We start from the raw sequence: 22,987 nt of genomic DNA, 5'->3' as shown, positions 1-22,987 counted from the left end.
TATTTAAACCTTTAAAAAGACAACCACTGAAAATCAGTTAAAATGCATATAAAGGTAATTTGACATTTGAGAAGCTACCATGACAGATTGTCTGTGCTTTGCAGTCACATTATTGGGATCGCTCCAGCTGTTTAAAATATTTGTAACAACGCCACCAGCAATGTTAAACATACAAGGTAAAGCCAGAAAACTAGAGCAGTATTCAAACGCTGAATGTACAGTAAATAAAGAATAGCATTTTATTAGGGACAGCCAATAATGTCCACAATGCTTTTCTTATTTGACTATCAATACTGAAAAATGGCAATATGCATAGCTTTGTGAAACTGCTTTAAAAATCTAGGGGATGGCAATCTTTTAGACAACTGAATGTTTATAGAACAAGATTCACACATTTTATGTGTAAACATTACACCAAGTATTTGAATACAAAAGTGTTTATTTTATAAACTTTATATTTAAAATAGAATTTTTATCTGTCTACTCACAAAACCTAGTTTAAAACATGATACATTTCTCTCTAGCTTACTCGATGTTATACTCGTTTACAAACAATACTCAATTTGTAATTGTTTTATATTAAGAACCTGTACTAAATGAAGTTTGTATTTTATCAGATAACATTTCCCTTTAAACTTAAAGTGCTTTTTTTTAAATGAAGGCACCAACAAGAACTACTTTCAGATGGTACAGAATTTCTTATTTCTTGAAGACTCTGTGGTTGACCACTTCTTCATTAGTTACCTGCAGCAAGACACCTTCCTGCCAAAGGAAAAAAAAAGTATCTGAAGAAGTTTATCATGTTTGTCCAAAGAACCTAAATAACTTCAGTGGTGGTCTTAGGATCAAAGAAGACTCACTGGTGCATACAGAATATGCCCTGATTATCACATTCCTGAAAAGGCAATAAAGCCAGGCAAATCAAACTCTGATGACATTTAACAATTTCAGCAGCCAACCTAAATCTCTCCTATAAGGTAGGGGGGTGGGAAAGAATTACCACATTTAAACCCAAATATTTAGTACTGGATACATACAGAATTTATAATGTAGACACTTTATTCGTAGGTATAAACTATCATCTGGAAATAGTTTCAACCATTTTACCCTACCTTCTCCTGAGCCTGATCCTGATAAGCATGTAAAACTAGAACAACCATATAACAGAAGAACAAAATGTCTTTATTTTTAATAAAAACCACTAGTTCACTCAAAATGCTTGATCCAAGAAATGTGAATACAGAAGGGTGTAATGATGGGTACTTTCATGATTTATTGAACTTGCAGCCTAACTTTTACCTACCATTTTACTACCAACACCACTGAAGGAACCAAGAAAAGCTTTATTAATGATCACTTGGCTTGCGCCTCAGCTGTTGAAATGAAGCACTTTACAGTCTTTGTGGCAGCAGAATATACTTGTCCATGGTTCATATCAATGCTAAAATTCCAGCAGGGAAAAAAATGATATGTTAAGCACCTGAATCTTCATAGAGGGGGAGGGGGGTGGGAAAGAAGGAAAAAAAAGGGGGGGAAAAACAACCAAAATAATTTAAGTAAATGACAGATTGGAAAACAGGGTTTGTAAGATTATTCTCTTGAGTTTATAAATTGTTAAACTCAAATTTATAGCTATGTTAAACTACGTAAGAACCACTATACTGAAAGACCATTGAAGAGTAGTATTAGTTTATCTTTTGGGGAGGAAAATTAAGAAAGGAAAAGTAAATAAGATCTTACCTAAAGAAGTTTAACTGAAGCTTAGAACTATTTTGCTCTACACCCTCAGCTTTCGTTGTCATCCTTATAAACTACTGTAGTTAAAGCTTTGTAGAAACAGCACAGTTTTTTAAGACTGGCTGAACTTAGTAGCCGTCAAGAGTTCTCTTGTACTAGACCTGTATCCCTGAAGAGTACCTCGCTGGGGTTATTTCCTTTCCTTGCATTGAAGAAGCAGCATCTAAAAGATCTAAAAAGGTGTTTCTCTTTGCAGAGATATCCCTTAAGTTATCTAGATAATTTAATCCTGATGAATTGCAGACAACACACTTACATCTGACCAGCATTTATCTTACACAAATATAACAACAGCTTTGCAATGGACCTTAATTATACTACCCACTCCTTAACTTATTTAAAATAAAAAGTCTATAATTACACAATTTCCTTTAGAATTATTTTATTAAATCATAAATGTACAACAGCTTCTTAACTCTACACACGCACTTAAATTTTTTTAAAGGAAAAACGTTATGTCTTATTACACCATGATCCTGGCTAATAGCTTTTCAAAACTTTGAGAAAAATCTTAAAAAAGGTTTCACATGTCACCTGAAACTTACAAATTTAACATTATCAAAGAAGGAATGCTTCTACACTCTTACAAAGACCACTAGAAAGAAACAACAATTAAAAAGCTAAGAAACTGTCTCAAAGGCATTTTTTTTTTTTTACAATCCTTCCTCCACAGTAAGGTAATGTTATTAAATAATCCAATCCATTCACAAAATGGCTCTCTGCATCTGCTCTGGTGTCTTCTGCCATATCACTGCATATTTATGCATGACTGAGATAAGAGTTTCCTTAACATTGTTATTTCGATAACCTGAAGCTGTTCTGTTACCTCTGGGCTCTCATCCTCTCCTATTTATACAGTGAAGCCTGTTTCAACAGAAGTAAAGAGTAAAAAAAAAATAGGTTATGAAATTATCCATCTAACCAGATTTTAAGGAAAGATAACATGATCCTAAAAAGCTTTTACTCCTGGCAGCTAGATCTCCCAAGACAGTAATAATGTAAAACTCAAAAGCTACTTACCCATGGCAAATAGGAAGAAGCTCAATATCGGCTTCTCCCTCCATAACCCCCACTTCCTCCACTGCCTCCAGGACCATAGTTTCCTAGAAACAGCAAGAGAAAGCAAACTTACTTCTATTTTCCATAAGAAGCCTAATATGATCTATAGTTGATCTCTATTTTATAGATCTAGACTCCTTGAAACACACAGCTCATAACCTGTTAGTTGCAGATAGTTAACCTACTACTTGGGAGATCAATTATCCAGACTCACAAAAGTTTAATTTTGCCCTTTACACTTATAAACACTTTACTGTGGCTATTCCTTTAGAGGATTGTCTACCTCAATCACTGGAGTCAGTACAGGGTTACATTAAGAGACATAAAACATTGGTTTAGTACTACTACAAACTTTCTCAAGACCTTAAACATACTTTTAGTAAATAATACCAATTTTTATTCAATTAACTTTCAAAAAGAGAATTCCTACAACTTTACACAACTTGTAATGTGCTCAATCTTCTTTGGCTTTTTCTTAGGGAGTAATCAGCCAAGGAAAAAGATCCCCACCTGAAATGTCTAACCTACTTTCCCAAGTCCTAAATATTTTATACCACTGAATATCCCACCATTTCAGTTAACAGTGAATTACAATGGAAGTATTACTCAAACTAGCAATCAGAAGGTCTTCCATTCTTAAAGTCATGAAAGAGTGTCCTTTAATCACAAAATTTAAAACAATCTAATAAATTACCTCCACCATATGGTCCCCCCATGTTCCTGCTACCACCAAAGTTTCCACTCTTCATTGGACCATAGTTAGAGGGTTGCTGGTTGTAATTCCCAAAATCATTGTAATTTCCACTTCCATAATTTCCTGTGAAAAAATTGGAATGTTTTGCACAATGACCTTCAAAATAACATATTCAAGCATTAAACCAGCTAAACATAGTAAGCATATTTAGGACAAATCTCCCACAAAAACAATCATCAGAATAAATGCAAGATACCTATCTACAACTCTACAGTTTTTAAGACAACTACTGACAACAATGAAATGCAAAATCTCATGTGTTAAAGTCATTAATTCCAATCCATATTCCCACATAAAGGTTGCAGGTGAATTTATTACCTCCTCCATAGTTGTCATAACCACCTCCGTAGCCCCCACCCTGGTTGCCATATCCAGGTCCTCCACCACCATATCCTCCTCTTCCTCCTCCATAACCAGGGCTACCTCCAAAATTGCCACCTATTATAAAATAAGCTTTAAGTAATTACTTAATATTTTCAATGGCATTTGAACTGTCTTATCACACCCATTTCCAGCTTTCCAAAACACATATTTTTATAAACAAAATATTTGCTCTATGAAATCTCTTCCTTAATAGCCTCAAGGGCAGTATAGAGTACCTATCTTTGGTAAACATTTAGGGGCAGGGAGCATCTGTTCACAAACTGGATAAAAACCTTTACAGAGACAAACACTTGCAATGCCACAGCTCTCCCCTGACAGTAAAGATATTAAAGATCCTCTTGAAAATATCTTGAAACAGTTACATTTTTTGTAAGGATTGTGGGGGCAGACAAGAGGCATAGGCTAGTGGGACAAAAAAAAGCCACACACCCCTACTGGTCCAAAAGATTAAATTCTAAGGTTGTTTCCCCATGAATTCCCGTGTCTCTTAAATAATAAGCCCACTACACCCTTTTTCTGAGTAGAAATGGGGGGAGGACCAGAAATTAGCAAACTTGCATGTAATTCAAGAACATAAAATGACAGTTTTCCAATTATTGAAATACAAGAACTCGTCTTTCTCCTAATACCAAATTAGTATTTGGATTTCAAAGCAAAATTGATACAGGATATAGGATTAACTAAATCATGTTCAAGAAGCAGCAAAACCAGCATTCAGGTCTATTACTACCCTCAGTTTCTAATATCCCATTCTTAATAGGACATTTGTCAGTAAGTATTAAAAACTTTTCTGTACTCCAACAGAACATACATCGAATACATCACTTGTTATGGAACAGTGGCTCACAACTTTAGATGGGCCCAAGAATACAACTGTGTATTTTAAGAACTTCTTTCAGTTATTTATTTATTTTTTAAACAAATTACCCTGGGAGACTTATCTTGGTAAGGGACTAATTTTAAGTTAACAGTTGACCTTAGTATCCTTCCCCTTTCATGTTGACCATAATCACATCTAGTGGTCTTTTTCAGGAAAATAGCATATAGAATACATCTAGATCTAATTCTTTGCCTGAGAAACAATGGGATAGCATGACAGCATCTTTAAATTCTCTATGAAATTCCCCCTAAATGATTTTGCAACTGGTACCTATACCTACAAGCAAAAATACTCTTTCCATAAGATATAAAACTAAGATGCAAATTATGAAGGAATAACAGCCAAATAACTGAACCACTAGCACCTAAGCCCTTTGCAAAGAGTAAAATGCAAAACGTTAAAAATATATACATTTAACTATACAAATCCACAGTGCTTGTATCTTTAAGTCACAAACTAAAATGCAGGAAAAACTGACCTCCAGGTCCTCCTCCATACCCATTATAGCCATCCCCAAATCCACGACCACTTCCATATCCATCTGTTAGAGACAGGAAAAAAAATTGTATTATACCCCGTTCACCCTAGTTATAATTTCTTACCCTCCTTTCCTCTGCATTCTTTATTAATACCTCTAAATGAGAATTATTAGAAACTACCCTCCTTGTGCTAGAACAGTGGTGTTACCTTCTTAAAATACAGAAGTGTATATAATTAAATCTCATTAAGAATAACTAATTTGGGGGCTTGGACTTAGCAAGACTCAATTGTAAGAGATTCCATTTATTTATAAGAATGACACTGGGTGGGGCAGCAGGTTTTTCTGTTGGCACTTCATCACATTAGTAATTCGAATGTATCTGAAGCCCGAAGATTTAACTGATACACACCTTTTAAAGCCTATACACAAAGCACCCACGATATCTTCACTTCCATTCAGGGGTACCCTCTTTTTTAAAGCTAGCTGCAATATCTTTAACTTTTTTTTTTTTTTAAGGTTACTACCCTAAAAGGAACTCTGCGATTATCTTGGATTACAATTTTTAAGATGATTATGTTTTTAACTATACCTCCCACCTGGCCAACCAATTTAGACTATCCCACCAAGATACAATCTACTTAAGTATTAGAATAACTTTTAAAAAATTAGATTGTATTTCCTGAATCTAATACAAATTGAATGAATTTTTAATTGAGCATATGCACCCTTTTAACACTCAGAACTCAAACTTACCAGATCCTCCTCTAAAGTTACTTCCTGGTCCTGGTCCAAAGTTTCCACCACCGCCACGAGAATCTCCAAAACCAAAGTTGCCTGTAGCAAATGCCCAGGTTAGTAACAAGCATTTACTGCAGTAAGTTTTAAAAAGAAAATTAACAGGAGTTAAAAGTTACCTCCTCTTCCACTTCTAGAACTTTGGACTTCCTGCATTTCTTGTCTAGACAGAGCCTTTCTTACTTCTGCATTATGACCATTGATGGTATGGTATTTTTGCACTGCAATGAAAAGTTCACACTCCATTTTATCAACATTATCAGTAAAAAACTTGCACAATCTACGTTTTAAAAAAAATTAACAAACCTACAACCTTATATATAAAGAGTCACACACCTACTACTTATAGACACTTACACACAATCTTATCCACAGGATCATGATCATCAAAGGTAACAAATCCAAAGCCTCTTTTCTTTCCAGACTGCCTATCGGTAATTATCTCAATGGTATCAATCTTCCCATATTCCTCGAAGTAATCTCTAAGATGATGTTCCTCAGTATCTTCTTTAATTCCACCAACAAACAGCTTCTTCACAGTTACATGAGCCCCTGGTTTTCCAGATTCCTAAAATAATGGGAGACAAATATCTTAACAGAAGAAACCAAAACATGATTGAAAGCACACTATCTGGGTATCAAAAACAGCTTATATCGTATGATAATGCACCAGGCAGAGCAACAGCTTACGACTAAGAACCCAGTTTTTTCAAAAATATGCAAATCTTAGGAAAATTAGAGTAGAAAACTGACAGCTTTAACAAGATACAAAACTTAGTTCTTTCAAAAGTTAGTTTAATCTTCAGTAGGACAGAATATTCTTCATTTATTGTACAAAGTTATATTTTGCTCACCTCTCTTGCAACAGCACGTTTTGGCTCAACCACTCTCCCATCAATTGAATGAGGTCTTGCAGCCATGGCAGCATCAACCTCAGCCATGGATGAAAAAGTTACAAAACCAAATCCTCTTGATCTTTTGCTTGCAGGATCCCTCATAACCTTAAAACCAAAAGGGAAAACTTTAGCACCTCATTTCATTACTTACAATTACTAGCAATTTAGAAGACTAGCAGTTTTCACAATGAACAAAGACATTAAAATAATTTTCTCCATATTTTACTCAACATCTTAAACACAGTAGCCCAACAGCTTAAAGACTAGTATCTGCAGACACTTATATAACGTACCACACAGTCTGTAAGTTTTCCCCATTGCTCATAGTAGTTCCTCAAACTTTCTTCTGTGGTTTCAAAGCTCAAGCCACCAATAAAGAGTTTACGGAACTGTTCCTTTTCTCTCTGCAAAGGAAAACACCATTTCAATTTTTATTTACATTTCCTCTTTGTATACAGGAAATTAAATTCTTAAATATGAGGTGACCTGCTGGCAGAGTACCTTTTTCCTCTCCAAAGGAACAGTTTCTAAAGTTTTCTGGGGGGGAAAAAAAAAACTTACATCAAATTTAAACCATATGTTAAACTGCATATTAGTTGTGTTACACCAAAAAAATTGCCCCAGCTGATCTACACAAATTTCAAAGTCATTAATGCTCGATCTAAATTTACTTGACATTAAATTTTGGATAAATTTACCATCCCTTTATAACTTTCTGAAGAGAGAGGAATAAACCTATTCTTTGGTCATTGAAGGTTTAAAGGACTTTTATCAAAATTTGCATTCAATCCTATTGCCCAAAACAAAGAAACTGGCTTTTTAAAACACGCATTGTAAATATACCGTTTTAACATAGAAACTGTTGGTTCTTTACTTATAACCCATAATTTACCATTTCAGGATTCAGTGTCAAACAGTGACATTTCCTTTCCCTTTACTGCTCCCTCTGGTGGCGATTCTAATGTAGCTCAATTAAAAAAAAAACCCACATCACTGAGAAAAATCATTCTTTCTCCATAGACCAACTCTTCATGGGGGGGGGGGACTTAAACATTCAATAAATGTACCAAAATATCCTTACAAAATCTGCCTCTTTCTTTTGAGCAAGGCACAAATGACTTTTATGACCAATGGTGGGTGTTTAGAGCTTCCAAAGTTTTTAACATACCTGTTTTTTTTGTGTGTGGGCACCCTTATATTTGGTATTTACAGAATACAAAATAATCTGAATTATTACTGAACCATAAATGCAGTAAATGTTTGCTGTAATCTCACTTTTCAAAAACCGTAAGCCTTTAAATGATCAGTTACCTACTCAGTAGTTTTGCATTACAATTTACACTTCATGGGCGGGGGGTGGGGGGGGAGAACACCCACAAAAACTCAGGTGTACTGGCCTTAATGGCCATCTGGCAAAATACACAACACAAATATCTCTAATTTCACAAGTGTGTGGGGGGAACCTAAGCTGAAAAATTTTAAGCCCCATAAACCACCAAGCAAATATGTTGCATTAGCAGCCCTGTATTTTTTGACTGTCCGTTAAGATGGGTTATACTGTTTTCAGAGAACTAAGTTAAAAAATTAAACTATTCAGAAACCAGAATAAATCATAATGTACAGGAGCAACAATTATTAGTGTATAATACAAACCAAAGGTCAAATATTTTCCATGCAACAGGAAATACATTATTAGCAAATAGTATTACAGCTCTCTAACTCCGTTCTATGCAGGTTTCTTCCTCCAGCAATGAAATTTCAGAACAGCTCAAAATATACAGTAATAAGCATTCAATTAAGTTTTTTTTTCCTTGCTGCACAGTTCTCAGAATTGTGAAAAATTTTTTAAAGATCAAAAAACTATCAAGTTCCTAAAACACTCAAATAGCTCTTTGAACGATTATCTGACATATTGATATTTAAATTAAGCTTATCTAATTAACGTTAAATCGGTCTTTTACAACCCACATTACACAGTTAAAAAAAAAAGCATTTACAATAATTTTTACACATCACTAACAAAAGGCAAAAACTCATTACTTACCTCAATTTTTTCCAAACTTACCCGATGTCCACTATCGATTACAAACAAAGTTATTTTATAAGTGTGCTTAAGGTCAAAGAAAATACCCAATCAGGCCCCCTTCACTTGAGACCTTATTCTTACCAATGTAATGATCAACCATCATAGCAAACAGATGAGAAAAGCAAATGACAAAGTTCAAATACACAGTGGCCCAGCTGTTACTCGAAACGAAGGACTGAACCACGTTTTAACCAAAGAACTACAGATAAAATCATTTTTCACTTTCCTCTTAACTTCTACCGTATAGCAAGAACCGCTGTATTACCCAGTAAAAATTAAGTTCCCCAGCAAAACTATTATTTAAAATATGAATAAATTCTACAGTTCAAAGGAAATCCTTCAGGAAAATATAGAATTGTGAAACCAACACCCCCCCCAACCACCTTCCCCACTGCCACCCACAGTCGGTACTAACTTAATGGCTCCCAATTTTTATTTTCTAAAAGTTTCCTGCGATTCAACTAGCTTTTTAATCACCGCAGACCCAGATGAAACCGTTATTCAAAAAAAAAAAAATAAAATAAAATAAAAAACAAACCCCCCCCCCGACGGCTGAAAAACAAAATATTCCCTTTGTAGTACGATTCGACTTAAAAACTGGGCCCGATACCCTCGGTGGTTAAGTTTTACCTCCTCCTCTTAAACCGTGCGCACCAGCCCCGGGGAACCGACTCCCCCACCCGCCCGCTCTTCGGTGTGGCTTCTGAACGCAATGGCGCCATTTCATCGAGGGGAAGGGAAAAAGCCTCTAACGAGGTGCGCAGGACTTTTAAAGATCCAAGCTCACAAAACACTCGGAATCCACCTCGAAACGGCATGAAAACAGCCCGAAAAGAAAGAAAAATAGTTAACCACTTCTATTCTTCGACAAAGAAGTCAAACTAGCAGAAACCAGAGATTGAAAAGAAAAACGCTGCGAGGAAGGAAAGGAATGAAAATGGCGGCCGCCAAATCCGGTTCCCGGGAGAAGGGAGGGGGAGGGGGAGCTCCGCAGCCTCGCTCAGGAGAATCCGAAGCCCGCCGAAAAGCTCAGATGGGGGGACGCCGGGGCCCCCAAATCAGCGTGCTTTGAAGAGGGAGTAAGAATTCCCGCCTCCGCGCCCCACTTTTCGCCGAAGGAGGGCTGCGTCCGCCATGTGGAAGTTCCCCATCCCCCACCCCCAGCAAAGGGAAATGGCGCCGGCAGGCTGAGGGTGGGGAAGGCACTGTTCAATCAGGCCTCCGCTAACGAACCCTCTTCAAAAATATCCTGAAATCAACCGCTTTTGAAGTGGCCCAATTTCATCGCCGCTCTCAGACGGAGGCGGGTGGCCGACTTCCACCGAGGCGCCAACGGCCTCGCCATGCCCTTTTCAAGAACTCATTGATTTCAAACCCGTTACCTCCATCGCGGACTCAGTCGCTTCAGCCCGATTTCCCGCAGCCGAGCGAGATGAGAGAGATCTCCGCGGACGAACACGAACCGGACTCGTCCTGGCGCTGTAGTGAGAACTGCCGCTGCTCGAGAAACAACACCGCTAAGAGCACCTCCACACGGGAGCCGGCGCTGCTGCTACTGCCGCTAGAGCCGCTGCCGCCGCTTTTCTAGAACCTTCCCCCCGACTAACGCGTCTTCCCCTACGTCAGGCCGTTGCGTAAACGCCCTAACCGCCGCCAATGGCGGGAACGCTCTACGCCCTCCTTACGCCAGGTACGTATTCCTCCCCCCTTGCAGCCAGTAGTAGTGCTTGACGTCACTTGCGTAAATGGTCTCAGTGAATTGCGGAAGGCTCGAGTCCTGCGTATTTCTCTCTCATGGAATTGGGTCCAGCCCCCGCCTTAGCGCAGGGCAGGTGAGAAACGGTCGCGCAGTTTGAAATTAACGCTGTCGGGAGGAGCTTAAAGCACAGCCCTAAAGTCCAGCCCCCTCAACCAGGAGGTGGTCCCTGCAGCAAAGCCTCTAATAATCCGCGCCTCGCCCCCCGCCCCTGATCTCCCGCCAGAAAAATCTTTGTAGCCTCCCCCTTGCGATTTCCCTCCCGTAATTCTCCCCCCAGCGCTGAGGACTGACTCGGCCCCTTCCGGAAACACCCGAAGCGACTTCTAGTCAACACGTTACACTTCACGCTCCACCAGCCTAACCCTGGCCAACGTCTTTGGGAGTCGACCCCTTGGGTTCAAGAGGTCTTTGGAAAGGGTGGTCTGAGAGGGGCACTCCTTAGCTCCCGATTCTCCCATCCAAGTTTCTCTTCGCTCCCTCACCCCTAGCGTTTGGCGGCACCCACTTCTAGGGGCGAGGAAGTAGGCGGAGCCCGGTTTTGGCGCCAGGCGCTGCTGCTACGAAACAGAAACGCCTCCGTCTAGAAGCTCGGTTACTGTCCTCGCCTCTACTTCCCTCTCCCGCCCCTCCGGGGACCACCAGGCGCCACACCGCGAACAGTAAGTGCCGCGTCGCTGCAGCCTTCCACCTGCCCGGGGTTCTGGTTCCCGGCGGGCGCGGCGCACGGCCCCTCCCCCCGCTGGGCGCGCGCGCGTCCGCCCGCCCCGCCCCTCGCGGCCGCCCGGCGTGGGCGGTGCCACCACCACCCCCACCCCCCCTCCAGCGGCTGCCCGGCGCGCAGCTCCCCAGCCCCCTCCCCCTCGGATGTGGCTGGAGCTTGAGGCGCGCAGGGCCGGAGACGCCGCAGACCCGGGACCCGGAGCAGCTCGGAGGCGGTGAAGTCGGTGTCTTTCTTTCTCTCTCTTTAGTCGGTGGTGGTGCTTAAAATACCACCTGCGCCCCAGGGATCCCCCCCACCCAGTTCCCTGCTTCCCGCCCTTCCCCGCCCGACCCCGAGTGGGGAGCTGGCGGGAAGCAGCGGAGAGTCCAGCGGAGACCCCACGGCGGGCCTGGCGCTGGGCCGGCGCTTGGAGTTAGTTGTGGGGGAGGGGGAGAATGAGACTGTCCTCGAGAGGGTAGAGAGCCGTGGCGACAGCCGCCTTATTTCTAGACAAAGCGCATTTCCTTTTCCCCTCCCCCATCCGCGATCAAGATGAGGGGCCCTCCTCCCCCTCACGGCCTCGGTCGGCGACTTGGGCCTCCAGTGAAGGCGGTGCGTTCTCCCGCATCAGCGCGGCCCGCTGTTCCGAGGCTGCGGCGGGCATTCCGTTACGTGGCTACCGCCGGGCGGGGAAGAACGTGGGCCCGGTGGTGCAGTGCCCTTGAGCCCCCGGGCCGCGGCCTTTGTTTCTCCCGGCGGATGGGCTGACCACGAGGCCCGGGCTCCTGGCTGGGGGGCGGGGGCCGGGCGTTTAGGCCTAGCTAAGCAGGGTGGGGCTTACGGGGAGCGGATAGAAGAGGTGGTTTGTTTTTATAAAGTGGCACGAAATGGGACTGAAGCATCTCGGTTTGGTTTTTTTCCTTGTTCAGTTTTTAAACTAGTGATTAGAAAGGGGGAGGGTTTTTAAGAACCCAAGTTGGGGTTATATAGGCGCCCCTTTGGACTGTTAAAAGGTCTAGAGGGGAAATGTACCATAATTTATCATTGTGATTGGGTGATCACGTCGAATTTGAAGCACATCATTTGGCCATTTTCTTAAAAATGCTGAATATGACATAAATGGGATTTAAATTGGAAAAAAATTTTGCTATTTTTTCCTTTGTAAAACTGTCTCTGATAACAGCGTACCTAATAAGGTTTTCTAGACCCACTTGGTTAGAGCACTGATGTACTCAGCAAGTATAGATCACTAATAACGCAGGTCTCAAATCTGCATCTCTGGATTTGAGTACAAGTTTTAAAATATACGATACATAGGTGGGGGTTGGAATCCAAACAAAACTTGTGTTTAGTTACCTTTTGTGTGTCGTGCAAACTTTTTAACTGTCATGCATTTTTCTAGTAATAGCTCTTCAAGTCTGCAATAAAAAATGGCCTCCAATAAAACTACATTGGTAAGTTAATGAAAACCTAAAATATATAAGGATCTAACTCAAATTTTTTTCCCAAAAATTATAACTTTGCATTTCTGTGGTTGAGATATTTACATCCACATGTATTTCCTAGTCCCTTCTCCCCCCCAGTGTTGTAATGAGGAGAGTTAGAGGCAAAACGAAATCATTACATTAAGATACTTACCGACTTGGCTTAATAGTGTCTTAATCCATTTAGAGAAACCTAATCTTGGGAGGACAGCACAATGAACTTTACGGAATATTTTTATCTTGAAATAAAAATAAACTTTTGCAACATGGAAGAATTTTTACAAGCATAAACAGACAATGCTGTAAAGCCCTTGGTCATTGGCATAACAGTCCCTAAATCACCCTATAATGAAGTCTAGAGAAACCAGCTATTTTTGGTATTGCTCAGTTTAAAGAACAGGTAGGTACCTTACACACCTAGATTGGGACAAAGGTCATTCAGTTACTTTGTTCATGTTATCCTCTTTCAAACTTGATTATTCTAAAATACATAAAGGCCTTAAATTCAAATCATTGCCATTTTTTTAAAAATACAAAATAAACAAAATCATATATATATATCCAGGAAGGAGAGAAGACTGATCTGGATCATTCAAGCAGTTAAATTTTTTCTCTCCACTTTCTTAAACCCCAAGTTTGCTTTCTTACTCTTCATTAAAAGGTCTATGAATGTGTAAAGACATGTATGTCAGGCATATCAAGTTACAGATTTTTTGAAAACAAATATTCACATAAAAATTGTGAAATTCAAAGTTAATTGTTCTCACAGTAATTCTAACATTTCATCAATAATTGCAATCATATTATTAATATCTAAATAAAGCAAAAAATTTGGTTTTTGATTTGTATATTCTCCCCTTGGCTTTCACACTAAAAAGGCAAGTTTGGTTTTTAATTTTTGCCATCATTAGGTTGCATGTTTAACTCCAATATCCTGGGAGACATTGAAATAAGAAACAAAGTCTGTGGCACAAATGATTCCCATCAAAGCCGTCAATGGAAAAAACACAAAGCATCTTCTGTGCCCCCTCAGGATTGAACTGTTCTTCAAATTCTATAAGCGGTACACCAAAGTGTAGACAACTGAATTGACTGTATGGTTACCTGTGACCTTCAGGTATTGGAAGGAGAAGGAACTAGCTGTCCCTGAGGCTTTGAGGATGAATAGAGATACAGAAAGCAAACATAGATGCTTCTGTTGCTTTGGCACACAGTTTTGACAGTCTTCAGTGTCCAAAGGATCATTAATTGACAACCTTGAAAGTTTTTCTTAATCTAACTTTTAATTTTAAGAGATGAGGTGTGTTAGTTTAGGTGGGAAATTGAGTTTTGTTTTGAAAAGAAAAAGGTGAACACTTGTAACTAGCTTATGAGTGCCATAGTAAATACTTCATTATTTTTATCTTATTAGTGCTTATTCTTTTCACTTTCTTTACTTTTGTTATCCTGTTTGTTCTATTAATCTCTTACTTTCATGAACATAACTAATTTGTTTATCATTTAGGATCAGTATCGAATAGGCTTTTATCTACAACAGTTTTTCATTCCTTGTAGTGTACAGAAGCTAAAAGCTCTCTGACTGGTTGTAATACCCAAGTGTCTTGACTAATAAAAATTATTAAGAAAATTGTAAGACCTGACTTGGAGATGGTATCCAACAAAATCAGATGTTTGCTGGGTTATTCTAAATTCCAGAGAATTTTTATTTTTTATATGTGTGTACACCTCTAATTACATAATTTTGATTTCAGTGTTCTTTTGCAGTCTTGAGGCATTGCTGTTGTTACTTTTCGGCTTGTATGCTACATTAAGAGGTGACTTTAATGACTAGGCAATTAAGTTGTTGTTTTTTTTAACAGCACCACTGAAATTATTTTAAAATTGACGTAACATTTGAGATTTCCCCCTTAGTCTCTTCTAATTAACCATTTCAGTTATATTCAATCTTCATAACATGAGTTATTGGAAAATAGTGGTTTTAGCCTGGTCTTTTGGCTTTTCTGATAGTGTTAATACAAAAAAGAAAAAAACTAATCTAAAAACTTGTTTAAAGTGAATTTTGCTGGCTACCATTTTAACACTTGAGAAACCAAGAAAGAAACTTGATTTTCACATTAGAGAATTAAAATGATCCAGTATTTTGGCTTCTTCAAGTGACAACATTATAATTTTGTTCCATGTGATCTGTAATGTTATACAGAAATTATGGAACAATAAGTGTCCTTTTTAACCTATTAATGGTCTCCTTCGTTGACTCTACGACTGATCTCAGGATTCTGAACCATGTTTTCATTCTGCACTTACCTATTTCTGTATAACTGAGACTTTTAATATTGGTGTTTGTTTTGAGAAAGGGGGTTTTTAAGTGTTGGGAGGCTGTAGTTTTATAATGGGACTATGGTTGACTTAATAATATCCCTTGTTAGTATTTACTCTCTTTGTATCATCCTCTAATACTTTCTAGTTGTTTGTTGCTGTGTTGTAGTTAAAATGAGTGCAAACCCTACAGGGCACCAGGCTGGTTCAGTAAACTTGGTTTTGTAGACTAGGTAAGACATTAGATTTGGGAAAGAACAGTATTTCCCACATAGTGTTTTTTATTGTATTATTTCTGCAAAGGGGGTGGGTGATAGGTTTGAGCTAAAATGGAATTAAGTATTCTTTTTGATTATTCTGTTGACTTCCATCTTCTCAGAATGTGTCTGCCCTGGGATATAGAAGTAAAAATAAAGGTGTCAAATGCAACAATAATATAAATAGTTTAGCCTTTAAAATGTACTCAAAAATGAAAAAAAGAAGTTTCTTAAATCTCTCTTTTGTTTTATTTTAGCAAAAAATGGGAAAGAAACAGAATGGAAAGAGTAAAAAAGTAGAAGAGGCAGAGCCTGAAGAATTTGTGGTGGAAAAAGTACTGGACCGACGTGTAGTGAATGGGAAGGTGGAGTATTTCCTGAAGTGGAAGGGATTTACAGAGTAAGAAACCTCTGGTGCTTTCATTATATGTTTGACTGCACCTAAGTGACGTTTAAAATTTGCTTTAGTCTGGGGTTTTTAAAATCAGATTCCCCGTAGATTTCTTTATATTTAAAGACACCTTTAAGCCAGGGTGCTTTGAGATCTGTTTAAAAAGAGTCAACCAAGCAGATTTGAAATTAGTTGATTGCCTTGGAGAGTCAAATTTATAGGTGTGCAGTTTGCTATGTAATCATGTTAATGTAGTTAGATATTTTACTAATTAGAATGTCTAATTGACATTGTTTTCTTAGATACAGAGGACACTAAAAATATTGAAGCTATATAAGGTAGACTGGTGGGTGTTGAACAGAAGTGTTTATCATCTAGGACTTACACCGTGCACTAGGTTTACTGTATTCTAATCTCTTAAGAAGTGTTGTGAGCATTTTTTAAGCTCCTTAATTCTTTATGTTCCTTGTTACTAATTGTTCTCATAATTTTTATGTTAGCTGTATTGCGAATAACTCATGCAGAAATTCCATGAGTTATAAACTTAGGTTTATCATGTGCTAAATCTACTTGGATTTTTCTGCTTTATACCACAAAAACAGCAAGGCTCTGTGGTCAGTGACTTCTTGAAAATGGATAGGTAGAGATAGACAGCAGTTGTCTGAGCATGGTGGAGATGGGGGAGTGTGCTAGTCAAATAATCAGGCTTCAAATATCTGTTACGTACTACTTGCCCCACCATTTACATTTAAAGATGTCTCCATAGCATTTTGGGAATTATGAGTTGAGTGGAAGATTTAAGGTTCTTTATTTTATCCTTCTAGTATTCTTAGTTGAGCTTAAGTATGTAAGTTTATAATTTGCCACTAGAAAAATTTCCTACAGATAGCAGAACAAAGCAAAATAAGTCTGAACTATTTTAAAATGAGATTTACCCATTATGCCAAAGAACTCATTACCTTTTTTGTTGGTTGTTTTGGAATCTCATGAGGCATTAAATGCTGTTTGTCTCTGTCCAGCCTATCAAAATGTTAAGAAACTTAATTCCTTTCTCCCTCTTTCTCCCAAACCGAAGGCCGTTAGTATGGCTGAGAACCTACTATGTGCGGTACACTGTATTAGGTGCACAATATAGAAGTCTATAATGAAAGTAACATGACAAAATGGAGGCTCCGCTTCAACTCTTTTGTCCTCCCCTATCCTGATTCAGGTTTGCCAGTTTTAGCGTCTCAGCATATCAGAAGACCCAAGTGGTAACCAGAAGTTAACAGTACCTTTCTTTTCCATCATCTCTAAAACGATAGAATGATTTCATTCTGTCTTGTTCTGTAAAGGCTTTTTGGATCAGAGTGCACAAAGTTAGCAAGCCTACAGGGCACCAGGCTGGTTCAGGTAGTAAAGCATGCAGTTCTTGATCTTGGGGGTTGTGAGTTCGAACTCTATGTTGGGCATAGAGTTTTTTTTTTAAATGTTAGCAACCGTATCAGTGTAGGATTATCTAACATTCATGTTTGGTAATTGATACTCATTTTCTTTCCAGTCCTTCTGAAAAACATATGAAAATAGCCATCTCAGCATTATATCAGGAGTTGCCAAACTTTTTCCTTAAAGAATCGTGTGGTAAATACTTAGGCTTTGTGGGCAGTAGACCTCTCACAATTACTCAACTTTTCAAATACAGTACAAAAGCAGCAGTAGACACTACATTAAACAAACAAGCATGGCTATGTTCTAGTGAATGGGCCCTGATTTCCTATAATTGTCATTTTGAAATTTTTTTCCCAATTAAAAATGTGAAAAACATTTTTAGTTGGCCCAACATACAGAAGCTGGATTTGACTTTTGGGTTGCCAACCCCTGCTTTTTATCACTGCCCAATTTGAGCACCCAGCAGAAGTTGAAAATACTGCCTCACATATAGAATGCCTTAGAATTTTTGTTCTCAAACATGGTGTTGGAGGTCCCAAACGGAGGCATAGTCTGACTGATCTGATAAAGTAATTTGGAGTGGAAATAGGGAATCCTCATTTTTAAAAAGCCTTTGCAGAGAAATTCTGAAGTGGGTTGTCTATGTAACTTGGGAAAATATTCGTTCCAGTTATTCTGTTAGAGCAGGTATAGTTAACTTGGAGGTAATACAGCAGACTGCCCACTTACTAGAGGCTAAGAAAGTAGACACAGGAAGTATAAGCAGATTTTCTCAAAAGAATGTGGGGATAGGGAAAAAATGGTAAGCATCTGCAGTGCAGCAGACTGTTTTTCAGCTGTATATTAAATGAATGTGGATGATGATGAATCCTATTTAATTGAATTTTTTTTTTTAACCAAACCCAGTGCTGACAATACTTGGGAACCTGAAGAAAATTTAGATTGTCCAGAGTTAATTGAAGCATTTCTTAACTCTCAAAAAGCTGGTAAAGAAAAAGATGGTACAAAAAGAAAATCTTTATCTGACAGTGAATCTGATGATAGCAAATCAAAGAAGAAAAGAGATGCTGTAAGTATAAAATACTGCCCAGCAGACTGACCTAGCAAAAGGTTGATGGCTTGATTTTTAAAATACGTTTAAGATACTTTTAAAAATTCAAATACTTTTTAAAATCATTAAAAAGTTTCTTTTAAATGCTTAGTATTTAGGACAAAAAGGCTAGGCATGATCTAGCCTGCATCATATAAATGTTCAATAAGTGCTTTTACAACTTACATTTTTGTGCTAGTGTTACTTTGAGTAGATTCATGGATTTGATCCCTGATAAGAACCATTTCCTGTGATCCAGGACTAGCAGTCTTAAATACAGTGAACACAAAGATTAGATCATTGCAATCCCTTACAGTAAAAACAATCCACATGGCACATCCTGATTATAGACCATTAGTGGCACTGACCACCAGAACGTACTTTGACATGTGGTCTTTGTTTTGTCAGAGTATTGCCAAACAACATTCTGATTTTGAAGTATATAATCTTTGGTAACAGAAATTTAAAAAAAAATTTTTGGTGTGAATTGAGACAGCTGGTTCATTAACTACATGGGTATTTTGATCTAGTCTTTGCTTCACTAATGTGTCGGTGGCTTTGGGCAAAACACATAACTACTTGCTTATACCTTCAACTCCAAAACAGATTGTATTTACCATGCCTGCTGGCAATTTGGGAAAAGGTCTTGATTCTGAATTCGTATTTAGGCTTGGGAACTAAACATAAAATACAGATTCATTGATAAGGTCTTTGGATTTAAAATTTGATCGTTTGAATTAGATGCCAAGTAGTTTACAGGTAACCTGTTAAATCTTCGTGGCAGGTCTGCTAAGATTATAGGTATTATCCCCATTTTCCAGATGAGCAGCAGAGGTTGACTACAAATTTGGTTCTGGATGCTTTAGCAGCCAAAGCAAAAAGGTAACAGTGTTGAGAATCCATATGCATAAATTGAAGGTCAACCGTATATTCAACAGAAGTGCTGTTTAGTAACAGTAGTTATCCTACACTGAACTCTTATAGTGTGCCCAGCAGTGTTCTACATAACTTAGTTTGCATTTTTTATGCTATAAAATGTCTCTGAGACAGATAGTATTATTATTCCTGTTTTATAGGTAATGAGTCAACCACAGAGATTAACTTGCCCTGTTTTATAGGTAATGAGTCAACCACAGAGATTAACTTGCCCAAAGCCACGCAGTAAAGGTTAGAGTTGTCATTCTAACTAACCTAGGTAATCTGACTCCAGAATCTAGGATATTGATATAAAAGTCTGGTAGGGAGAAGGCATTTCTTAATCTAAGCAGTTCTCAAACTTTCTGAACCCCTTTAATACTCAAGAATATTATTGAGAATCCTAGAGAACTTTTATTTATATGTGGTATGACCATCAATCCTAACTGTATTAGAAATTAAAACAGTTTTAAAACATTCGTGTATTCAGTTAAGAATGACAAAACCTATTGCTTGTTCATAACTTCTGAAAAATAACTTTAAATGAGAAGAGTGGCATTTTACAGTTTTGCAAACCTTTTCAGTGTCTAGCCTAAGACAGTTCTACTTCTGCATTTGATTTGCTGTCTTAATGTTGTTTGGCGGAGGCATATGTAGATACTTTAAAGTCAAAGAAAAAGGAGGAGGCCTTGCCGATAAACAGCCACCCACTAAAGGTCTCAGGGATCCCCACGGGTCCTCAGACCACGCTTTTAGAACCACTGGATTATGCTAAGAATTTTTTTAAGGTTTCCTATAACGCAGATTATTATACTGATCAGTCTGAGTTTCAGAGTTCTTACTCTTTTGCTATTTGTATTTTGTGTGTGCTTTAAAAATATGTGGGTAATTTCCATTAATTCCTAAAAGTGATTTGAAATACTAACTTCATGAATTTATAAAGAAGTTAGAAATAAAGGGATTAATTTGTGTGCCTACATAGTTCTGTCTTGAGATTCAGAACACTTTTAGATACCTGGGTTTGTTTTTTCTTATAAGGTTAATGGAAATTACAGTGTGTTTTAGTACTAAATAAGGGTTCTTTCTCCTGTCAGTTCTTTTTTACTTTAATTTGAAAGCTATAGTTCATGAAAACAAATCGGAAGTTAATATTATTAGTTTGCAATATGGAAACTGGGTGACACATTTATGTAAATAGTCATTTAACATCTTTAAATCAGGCTGATAAACCAAGAGGCTTTGCCAGAGGTCTTGATCCTGAACGAATAATTGGTGCCACAGACAGCAGTGGAGAATTAATGTTTCTCATGAAATGGTAAGTGTGCAGATGACTGCTGTTATATTTTAAATTAAGAGTTTTTTTTCTTTTTTTAATTTGTGAAGCTTTATCTAGAAAAGGTTTTATAGTTTTCATCATTTAGATAATATCTGCTGAAAGGATGATTCTAGGTTTTTTGGTTTTGGGGCTTTTTGTTGCTTGGTTTTTGTTTTTTTCCTAATGGTGTTCTAAAGCAAAGATTGGCCTGTTTTGGAAAATGTAGTTTTATCAGAACATAGCCACAAGTATCATATAACCCTTCTGAAGCACTGAAATACCTTTTGATTGAATTATGATTTAAGTGAAACATTCTCAGTTGGCAAAAACAGTTGAGACTTTTGACTGAAAATTTTTTTTCCCTCACAACAGGAAAGATTCAGATGAGGCAGACTTGGTGCTGGCAAAAGAGGCAAATATGAAGTGTCCTCAAATTGTAATTGCTTTTTATGAAGAGAGACTAACTTGGCATTCTTGTCCAGAAGATGAAGCTCAATAATTGTTTGTGTTGCTTTTTATATATATTTATATATATATATAAAATCTGGGTCTTTGTTTTTTGATTTGTTAGTGTGAAGAAATAACATTCTAATGAAAATCAAGTTTGATAATGTTTGTTTTGAAGTAGTATTGGGGGAGTTGTTGGGGGTTTTTGCATCTATAGCACTGGTTACTTTGAACAAATAAAAGCTTTCTGTAGTTGCTTCCTTTATCAGAAAAGAATATTTGAGACCATGGTATATTATCCCCCTGCATTAGAGAACACCTTTTCTAAATGTTGGGGGAAATCTTCATAGTTGTTACTCATTCAAAATTTGTGTTTAACTCCTGTATGCCTAAGGACCATTCTGGGTTTTTTGTTTATTTAGGGGTTTTTTGTGTGTATACTTAAAATACATACATAAATGGTTTTCTTTTTCCCTTTTTTTTTTTTTTTAAACATTCACCAAAACAAAAATAGCGTTTTATAAACCATGGATAAGCCCATGTTTCCGGGATGTATCATTTTCAGCAAGTTAAGAAATAAATCACTTAAAGTTAAACTGAAGTTTTTCCTGAAGCCTTAACCTTTCAAATTTTGTAATTAATTGGACAATTTAAATAGTTTAAATTGGACAATTTAAAAGCAGCCATATCAGAATCTATATCTGTATCTACAGTCGTATAAATGCAAGTGTGTTTGCAAGATCCCTGAAAGGAAAATCTTACCACCACCACCGACCTCCCCACCCAAATGACAAAACTAGACAAGTCCTGGTGTGTTTTAATTAGGTAAACAAAACTTAGTTAAATGGACATTTAAAGGTTCCTTCTAGTGAACCAGTCCTTTTCAAGAAGTTGAAGTCTCTGTGCTGTATTGACTAAAAGGTCATGATTCATGGAATGTCTTAAGACTTCATTCATGGAAACCTAATCATAAGCAGTTGGTTAGATATGTTGGCAATTCAGCACCTGCTGGAATAAATAGGTGGACAGACTCCTATAATCCAAATTCTTAACCTGCATGTTTTTTTCTTTACCCCAACTCATTCCTGACACGTAGGCTCAATCTTCTCAGTATTTGAGTTACTGGTTCACCAGAAACCAGGAAAAACAACTTTGTAGTCAAAATGTTACCCAACTGTATATTGTTTACTTTATTGTAAATACTGGTAAACAGTGGTCAATAAATAGTTTTATATTCCTTTATGTGATTAGACTTTTTTTTATCTGATTATCTTTCTAGTGGGAGTAGAAACACACACCTTAGGTTCCTCTTCATGTTTATAAAAATAACACTAAAGCATTAGAGTACATGTCTTCGATCTTTTGAGCTGAGGAGTTTCAAACTTACTAGAATATGTATTTCTACAAAAATGAAAACTGGTATCTTGGGATGCCTAAGAGGAATCTGCTTCATTAAAAGGAAATTTTCATACTTAGAATATAGTTTGTTGAAACTGCTGTCTGAAAAACAAGTTAGGACTGATACTGCTGTGATAGACTTACTTCTACTAATTTCCAAAATCCATACAGAGAAAAGGAAATCATTTTGCAATATATATAAATATTTAATCATGTTGTATACCTGAAACTGACTATGTCAATTTATACCTCAGTTTTTAAAAATTAAAAAAAATATCCTATCTATACTAAGCTGTTTATTACTTACTCTTTATGTACCTAGCACTGCTCTCAACAATGGGTTCATAGGTGATAC

At 37.7% G+C, this 22,987-nt stretch overlaps 2 protein-coding genes across 8 annotated transcripts; one reads left to right on the top strand and one right to left on the bottom strand.

Moving 5' to 3' along the window:
* Window positions 1–216: 216 nt before the first annotated feature.
* HNRNPA2B1 (heterogeneous nuclear ribonucleoprotein A2/B1) lies at window positions 217–10,718 on the bottom strand. Of its 6 annotated transcripts, XR_567339.2 has the most exons (13): window positions 10,515–10,718; window positions 7,548–7,583; window positions 7,340–7,450; window positions 7,005–7,151; window positions 6,508–6,718; window positions 6,270–6,371; window positions 6,109–6,189; window positions 5,353–5,415; window positions 3,929–4,048; window positions 3,551–3,673; window positions 2,818–2,900; window positions 1,304–1,441; window positions 217–762 (listed from the first exon to the last, which is right to left on the bottom strand). XR_567339.2 is itself a non-coding variant. In XM_008686418.2 (12 exons), exons 1-11 carry the CDS (start codon window positions 10,518–10,520, stop codon window positions 2,839–2,841), a joined length of 1,062 nt encoding a protein of 353 aa, XP_008684640.1. In that variant the 5' UTR covers window positions 10,521–10,718; the 3' UTR covers window positions 217–762; window positions 2,818–2,838. The 6 variants fall into 6 exon arrangements, 5 of the variants coding, with proteins under 5 accessions (XP_008684640.1, XP_008684639.1, XP_008684638.1 ...); XM_008686418.2 differs by lacking the exon at window positions 1,304–1,441; XM_008686417.2 differs by lacking the exon at window positions 217–762 and having other exon boundaries at window positions 1,162–1,441.
* A 487-nt stretch (window positions 10,719–11,205) lies between these two features.
* Window positions 11,206–22,471, top strand: CBX3 (chromobox 3). 2 transcript variants are annotated; one of them, XM_008686422.2, is made up of 7 exons: window positions 11,206–11,295; window positions 11,380–11,550; window positions 12,994–13,045; window positions 15,906–16,048; window positions 18,374–18,536; window positions 20,693–20,787; window positions 21,160–22,471. In XM_008686422.2, exons 3-7 carry the CDS (start codon window positions 13,022–13,024, stop codon window positions 21,284–21,286), a joined length of 552 nt encoding a protein of 183 aa, XP_008684644.1. In that variant the 5' UTR covers window positions 11,206–11,295; window positions 11,380–11,550; window positions 12,994–13,021; the 3' UTR covers window positions 21,287–22,471. The 2 variants fall into 2 exon arrangements, with proteins under 2 accessions (XP_008684644.1, XP_040500106.1); XM_040644172.1 differs by lacking the exons at window positions 11,206–11,295; window positions 11,380–11,550 and adding an exon at window positions 11,702–11,831.
* Window positions 22,472–22,987: the final 516 nt, after the last annotated feature.

The sequence above is a fragment of the Ursus maritimus genome, unplaced genomic scaffold (assembly GCF_017311325.1).
Source record: "Ursus maritimus isolate PB19 unplaced genomic scaffold, ASM1731132v1 scaffold_3, whole genome shotgun sequence".
Classification (NCBI taxonomy): Eukaryota; Metazoa; Chordata; class Mammalia; order Carnivora; family Ursidae; genus Ursus; species Ursus maritimus.
The sequence above is the reverse complement of the archived record's forward strand: the minus strand, read 5'-3'. Positions and strand labels throughout refer to the sequence as shown.